Consider the following 8020-nt stretch of genomic DNA (forward strand, 5'->3'; position numbering starts at 1 on the left):
GCGACTAAGTTAACTGTATATAGGCGATCGAAGCCTGATATTTTACTAATTCAGCTCTGCTTTCCCTCTCAGATTTTAGGGTGTCCTCAGCCTTAATTAAATTTAGCAATGGTAGCATTGGGAGCCTTGCCCGCCGTATCCCCAGTACGTTTCCATTGTGAAAGCACATTGCGAAATTTTTCCGCCGTACTCAGTGGTATTAAATCAATACTTTCCAGATCAGCATTATTTGCTTGAGACTGCACATCTGAAATGGTGATATTTTGAAGTTTGTAGGTGGCTGGTATCTGATCAAAAGTAAGATGAAGAGATCTCCTCACTCATTGCTAAGCATCAATTGGTGTTTATCGGGGGTTAGATTAACATCGACTTCTTGCCGGCTGGTAATAATATTCAAATAAACGAAGGGATGTTGAGAATTATTGAAGGAGCGATAAGAATCGTTAACAGCCTTAGATATCTGAAAGAAAAAGGGCACCTTAAAGTTGTTTTTAATTAGTCCGAATAAACTTACATTTTTTAAATCTCTTTAAAGGCACCAATTTTATTCAAATAAATACAAAATTATTGAAAAATGTAAAGAAACGTGTACGCTTATTCTCACATGGTTGTCATTTTTACAAATTATTTAATTAAAATGAACCAAAAATATAAAGAAAAAAAATCAGAAAATTCAGTTTAAATTGACATCTGCAAAACAAAGATATTGTGATTAATAAATTTTGTATATAAAGATGATGACAAACTTACCTTTTGGCCTACGGAGGTATCGCATTTGCTGAAACGATGAGCGGAGGTGTATGCCTGCTTTTTAAACTAAAATGAAATAGAAGTAACTAAATAAATTATAAATAAGAATAACTAAGGATAAATGCAAACTTACCTTTGGCATGCACGGAATCTTACGTTAATCTTAATTTTGCGGGTGGACTTCTTTATCTAAAGTAAAAAATTTGAATTTACCGTTTATTTGTGGTTCTCCAAGCCCGATTCTTCGAGTCAATTTCCTCACGGCCTCAATGTCCGGCACCACTCTCTCAGCTTTTTCTACTTCCTGGCCTTCTGGTTCAAGACGTTGATCCTTCCCCTCCCTGCTGCCGCCGCCGATGTTGACGGTCCCTCGTCATCTTTTACATTATAATCTAAATTTATAATATTGGGGCTTTCTGTGCTAAGTTTGCTGTCCGTCTGTCCCTCCGTTTGATCCCCTGCAACTTTTTTATGTGAAAATATGCTGTCTGTATCGGTAAATCCTAAAAATTCTTCGTACTCGGTGCTCACCTGTTCTTCTTCGTCTACCGGCACTCCTCCACAATCTATTATTTCTACCGGGACTTCTCCAAAATCTATATCCTGCTGTCCTATCTCCATCGGTACTTCTCCCAAATCTATGTCCTGCTGTCCTATCTCCATCTGTGCTTGCTGTATTTACTGTGTAGTCAAAGAAGTCGTAACATTGCGAAATGTAGTTCAACGTTACGCAGAGAAACACTTCCAACGGCGAAGGCAGTAGTAAGCACCGCCTTCTAGGAAGACGGGGCGTCGATGAGGAAGTCGTAGTGCCATATATATAAAAAGAGCACAGAATTGTTGTTAAACGAAAGATTTCCTCACGGAGTCTGTTAAAGTAGTACAAATCCGTGCTTAGATGGATTAGAAATTTCTTCGCAGAATCACTCAGTTCGTTGCAAGGTATTTCACGGGCGTAATGATAAAATTTAGATTTTTTCCCAAGCCTTCTTTGATTTTAATCGATGTACATTATCACATTTAAGTCGAAATTTGTTGTTTCTCATTCAAAGGGTTTGCATTTAGTATTTAGCCCTTTGAGAAAGTGTTCAATAACAAACACAAAAGCGACCTCTCATAGATTGACATTGGCTGCATTGCAAATAGTTATTAAGTTGCCCCTTCTTTCTTTTCGTTTCTTATAGAAGTCAATCAAAAGAGTTCATAAAAATAATTTTAACCTTGGCCTAATTCCCATATTGAAATCCCAACTTTCAAAGTTTGTACCAGCTTAATGCTTTCATTATGGAATAAAAAGTGAGATAGAAGACGTAGCAGCGACCAGAGTATGTCCTGATTAGTAGCAAAAACGTGTACATTAGCTGCATTTTTTGCATATTAGCTCGTTTCTCTTACCTGATTCCGGAGAAATTTTTCTCATCATTTTCACCATAAGATAAACATTTTTTAACGTGTCATAAGCAGCCCGATTCAACTCCATACTTACAACAACTTGAGTGGCTGCAGCTAGTACATTACAGTCAGTTTCAAGATTATTATTTTTCGCAGCTGCTCGCTCCTCCAGACGGAACATCGATCACTACATGTGAACTCACCCCGACCGATTTACTGCCATCCATTTGTGTCTTTGTGATGATGTAAAGCTCGTATTTCTCAATTGACACCGCTTACCGCGCACCTGCCATCTTTAAGGGGTTCTGATGTAATACACCTGAAGAACAATACCCCAAGCAATCGCAGTTTTACACAATACAAGCAAGTGCAAAATCGCAAGGGCTATCTTGGGTGAAGTCTTGAATGGTGTTGCCTTCATTGATGACTGTCAAATTATGAACTCCACCATCGGTACAGGTAATAGTTTGAAACACTAAACGATATTTGTTGGCATTAATTTTAAATTAAATACATTTTATACAAAAATGTCTTTCAACACAATTGCAGGGAATAAAGGACAAACCGCGGGTTTATCAGCTCCCAAAGAGTGTAGGATTGTAAAATTAGTATTTGGATATTCCAAAAACCGGAATCATAAGGTTAATGTACGCGCATTCAAATCTCACGGCGGTAAACTTTACTTTAGTAGCTATAGTAAGCGGTCAGTCGACGAAGGCGTGGTACACACCCGTCTATTGCTATCTTAAATGCTCAAATTTCTTGTGTTTTTCCAGTAAACAAACTGGTGGGGGTTTTATTCATACGGCAAAAAGTTCAAATTTTTTGTGTTTTTCTAATAAACAAACTGGTGGCGGTTTTATTCATTCAGATTCGGTTGTCTTAGTGGTTACGGCAGCGTAGCCCACTGGAGCACTATTCATTTTCACTTAGTTTAACTACTAACTACTCGCTTCGCTCTCCGATCTTGAACATCTGCTGTATCATTACAAAAGTCTTTTGATCGTTTCACACCCTACTTACAACTTCACCGAGGTTGTAACCGCCAATTCGCCTCATCATTTCCTTGTATCTGCTTTCGCGCAACGGTTTTTACGCGATCACGTTGCGGTAGTTTATTTAGCACAGTCTCTTATGGGCCGTTGAATGCCCGGTTGTTGTTGCGTGCTCGTTTTTCGCAGCAATGTCCAGGGCGTTTAACTTAGATGATAGGATCTTTATTCCAAACATTATTATTTCCAATGACGAAGTTCGACGTAGAACAGCACCATGAAGAAGAAGTTGTTCTTCAGGCCCGGATGGAATCCAATCCTGTATACTTGTTGCCTATGCTGATGAACTCTGTGTGGCTATAGCGCGTATTTTCAGCCTATCGTTAAAAACAAGGGTGTTCCCAGCGTACTAGAATAGTAGTTTTCTCGTCCCTGTTCATAAAAGGGGTTATAGGAACAGCGTAGAGAAGCGAACTGCCAAAAATGTTTGAGAAAATTGTTATTCCGCATATAAATTCGTGTATATCTTCGATTCAAAGTAACTAATCCCTGCTGTTTACATTTCGTCATTTATTAGAAATTTTTAAAGATTTGAAACCAGTTTATGCCATGTTTTAAAAGTAAGCACAAAAATATTTGCTTGAAATGAAAACTTCACTTCCGAAAACAGACTGTTTTCAATTGGAAATAACATCGATAATAATAAATTTGAAAATCCATTTTTCAATGGGCAGACAAGACAGTCTTCACTTACCTAAGGGCTTGGATATGCGATCTAGTACAAATTTTATTTCTTCCCGCAGAGTTTGAGATTTAAATTCGTAACGATATTGTTTGAATAGTAAATGAGCAGTTTGAAGCACACCGTTTATAGCGTTAAAATCACCAGTAGAAAATTTCTCTACCATTTCATCTATAAGATAAGGCCACTTCTTGGGGAAATTGTGTTACCAATTGTTAACGGCATCATTTAATAATGTTAGTGACCTACTTTTAAAACCAGAAACGTCTTCAATCAAGTACATTGATTATATTACGTTATATAATATATGAGTCGATTCGAACCCGTGTTATAATCCTTTAAACATATCGAACTTCATTTTGAAGAGCGCTGTAAATGAACGAAATATTATATCATATAGACAGAATTTTTTGGAATAAGTAAAAAATTATAAAATAAATAATTCAGTTGGTAGTGCACGATTAAGTTCTTCAATGCTAGTCAGTGATATATGTAGCTTGTCATCATTATTGAACCTTAAATTTAATTTAGCGCACGTGGCATACACGAACACTTACTTACTCTAAATTGCGTTGATATTTCTCTCTGTATTTGAAGTTTTTACTGAATATCTGCGACGTTAACTGAAAATATATGGAGCAAAATAAATGAAAAAGAATCAGTTAAACAAAGAAAATTTCAAAACATATTTTTCAACTTATTGATGAATTTAAGATTATCATTTTATGTTCATTAGAAATGTTTAGTAACCATTATTAGCATAGGATTAATTTTAAAGTGGCCAGTTACCCGATATTTAGCAATTTATTTCTCTCCATTATCTATTTTATGAATTAGTACAAAAATTATTCTTGGCTTATATAAGAGAACAATTAACTCTACACGTGTAGGCAAGCGTTGAAAAGTGGTGAATTTTCTCTCTATCAGGGTAAAGTCAACTTTTTAAAGGATAATGCCAGCAATACCACCACGGTACCAGGGTTGCCAAGTTCCTCTGTCAGAGCAAACAAAATTTTAATTAGAAATGCCAACAAATGTTATACAGAATCGAATCCCTTTGGTCTATTATTTAACAGAATCGATTCCCTTTTGTCGGTAAAGTTGGGCATTTGGTCTGTTATTTAACAGAATCGAATCCCTTTTGTCGGTAAAGTTCGGCATTTGGTGTGTTATTTAACAGAATCGATTCCCTTTTGTCGATTAAGTTTGGCCTTTAACATTAGCTGCTTGGCGTTAACATTTTTGTTAAGTTGGGCATTTACGTTGATCGTAAATCGTCTTAACTACTTGTTGTTGTTTTTATTTTATTTGCATACAAGACCAAATGTTTCCAAATTGTCATAATGGCGTTTAAAAGTTGGAAAAAGTGTATTTCACCACGAAAAACGTAACTACATTTGATTTTGTATATTCCCAAACATTAGGATATAAGCGCGACGTTATCGTGCTTGCAATACTATTTATTTAGGCTTATTTGATAATATTGATGAGTAGTAACTTGGCGGCACTTTCAACTTAATTTTTGCCATGCCTGTTTTTAAAGAGAAGAAGAACGATATCAATATAAATATATGATACTCTCGCATCCCTAACAAAAAATAATCTTAAAGAAATAATAATAAGGAAAGGAGCGAAAAAATTCGAATCAATTAACGAAGTTATTGGGAATAGATAATGGCTGACAATGATTTAGAAGCTGTACGAGCTCAACGGTTAGCCCAATTACAATCGCAATATGTAAGTTTCATTTCCTGTTTTAGAATGTAAAAGCTCCAAACCGATGGCCGGCGGAAATGTTTATATATGCGTGTGCCTTATATATAGAGAAAGGGGGTTAACGGGAAAATGTTTTTTTAATTCTCCAACTGACCGATTATATTTAACATTTATTAAAATAATGTAATCGTCAACTTGGAAGAAATTTTAAAAGGCTTCTGTTTTGTATGAAAAGCAAAAATGACTCATTTTCTTTGCTGCAATAGATAGGTAACTGGGCAACATAGATCTTTACGTAAAGCGATGTCTTTAACAACTCAATTAATCCAGTGTCTTTCGCATTTTTTAAGGCTGGTGGGCACAATGCACCGGATAAGCAGAAAGCTCAGGAAGAACAAATGCGTCAACAAGAAGAGATAAAAAATACTATACTTTCTCAGGTGTTGGATCAACAGGCCAGAGCCAGACGTAAGTTGAAATGGCTAAGACTTTGCCAGTTCCTTAAAAAGCAAAAAAAAAAAAAATTTATTTACTTTAACAGTAAATACTTTAAAGATTAGCAAGCCCGACAAAGCCCAAATGTTTGAAAGCATGGTTATACGTATGGCACAGATGGGTCAGATTCGCGGCAAACTAGATGACGCACAATTTGTTCATATTTTGGAAAATGTTAATGCCCAGATGCCACAGAATAAAAGTACCGTTAAATATGACAGGCGCCGTGCTGCAATCGATTCTGACGATGATGATTACGGTTGCTGATTTTTCAAGAATTATTTAAAAACTGGAACGTATTTTTTTTAATCTTCTTAACGTTTTCTGAATATTTTTGGTATATTTTTAAAAATTTTAATCTTCATAAATAACGTTTTCTGAATATTTTTGGTATATTTTTAAAAATTTAGTTCACATACACACACACACACACACACACACACACGCGCGCACACACACACACATGTATACATGCATGCAAACATGGTAACTATTCAAGCATTCCATACACAATTCAATCGATTGTTTGCCATTGCATGTGCATGCATGGCTTTTGTGTATTTTCGCATTTGTACGCCTCCCCGTACATGCGTCTGCTTCTGTTCTCTCTGTTCGTTGCTTGTTTACGATTGAATTATTTACCATCAAACCGTTTCTGCCTTCTCTTACTTACTACTGTTTTCGATCTATAGCTTCACGCATTTCTAACGTAATGATACCATCAATAACACGCTTTAATATTTGATGATAATTTTGTAATGTGCATATTATTCAATATTCTTTTCATTTGCAACATTTGGACGCTTATTGAAATATTTGATAAAATAATATGTTTATATAGATATATATATACGGGTCCACACAAAAAACTATTTTTAATTATTTAATACAATATGTTGTTTCTATTTGACAATCATAATAGATAATATTTGCCCTGCTACTGTATGCTACTACAAGGATATGTGTTTGCGAAAGAAAACTTTTTAATAGAAAACAAGTAAGAAGATTATAGTCGAGCGAGGCTGACTGCTTTTCATTGCCCTACACCACTTTGTCCAAGAAAATTCTTATTTTTATTATAGAATAGAAAAATTACATCTTGTTTCTATCCGCCTATCCAATGGTCGTGGGTTCAAATCCCAAGTGCGGTAGAACATTTTAATAAAAGCTGAAAGCCTTAGATGATGGTAGTGCTTTAAGATTTTAGTCTTAGAATTTATATTAATAATAATAATAATATATTTCGATTCTATATAAAGGCAAATTTTTAATGTGCGTATTTATGAGGAAGACGGCCCAAAACACAACCTAAGCTAGTACAAGTTTAATTGATACATAGGGCAGGATCCAAAAATAGGCGTAATATCTCAATACATATCGAAATATATCGAAAATTGTGATCTGCAGCTTAAACACAAATTAAATGGGCAGACATAAGACGGACAGACGGGCTTATATTATATTATGATGAACGCAGATAAGGTAACCACATTCGCCTTCCGACGAATTTTGAATACCTACCACCTAAGATTAATGTTTGAAAACAGATGGCATATCTGTAGAGGGGTACGAATCAGTTGTATAAAAAGTAAAACGTCTTCATAGGCTATGTTAAAAACTTTCGGATTAAGATATCGTCATTAAATATAAAAATATTTCGAAATTTTGAACTATTTGTTGCGACCTCTGTTTTCATTTTTCAGATTTGTAGACCCCACTACAGACGGACACGAACACTCACTCAAAACGGACAAAGTTACTAGGTCTTTGACCCCTGGTGGCGGATAAGTTAGATCGAAGAAAAGAGTTAGCAAAAAGTTTATTTTGTAAAATTTATTAGAAAAGGACATGCGAAGCGACTCATTTAATAATTTTTAATAATATCTTTAAACTATATTAATGATTTAACTCTTCAATTTTTTTTTTTTTTTTT

The 8020-nt window shown here is 35.2% G+C and overlaps 1 protein-coding gene and 1 long non-coding RNA gene across 6 annotated transcripts; one reads left to right on the forward strand and one right to left on the reverse strand.

The window, feature by feature from the left end:
* Positions 1-598: 598 nt before the first annotated feature.
* LOC119643471 lies at positions 599-4757 on the reverse strand. Of its 5 annotated transcripts, none has more exons than XR_005248295.1 (8): positions 4666-4757; positions 4438-4499; positions 4126-4245; positions 3889-4066; positions 1282-3608; positions 884-1214; positions 751-816; positions 599-690 (listed from the first exon to the last, which is right to left on the reverse strand). It is a non-coding gene; the product is annotated as an uncharacterized LOC119643471 (long non-coding RNA). The 5 variants fall into 5 exon arrangements; XR_005248294.1 differs by having other exon boundaries at positions 1282-2082; positions 2146-3608; positions 3889-4245; XR_005248293.1 differs by having other exon boundaries at positions 884-1208; positions 3889-4245.
* Positions 4758-5449: 692 nt separating this feature from the next.
* On the forward strand, positions 5450-6434 carry LOC119643470 (programmed cell death protein 5-like). The gene is made up of 3 exons (XM_038042821.1): positions 5450-5613; positions 5943-6060; positions 6134-6434. The coding sequence occupies exons 1-3, from the start codon at positions 5551-5553 to the stop codon at positions 6352-6354; spliced, it is 402 nt and encodes a 133-aa protein (XP_037898749.1). The 5' UTR covers positions 5450-5550; the 3' UTR covers positions 6355-6434.
* The last annotated feature ends 1586 nt before the right edge of the window (positions 6435-8020 follow it).

Source organism: Glossina fuscipes, unplaced genomic scaffold (genome assembly GCF_014805625.2).
Source record: "Glossina fuscipes isolate IAEA_lab_2018 unplaced genomic scaffold, Yale_Gfus_2 60994, whole genome shotgun sequence".
Classification (NCBI taxonomy): domain Eukaryota; kingdom Metazoa; phylum Arthropoda; class Insecta; order Diptera; family Glossinidae; genus Glossina; species Glossina fuscipes.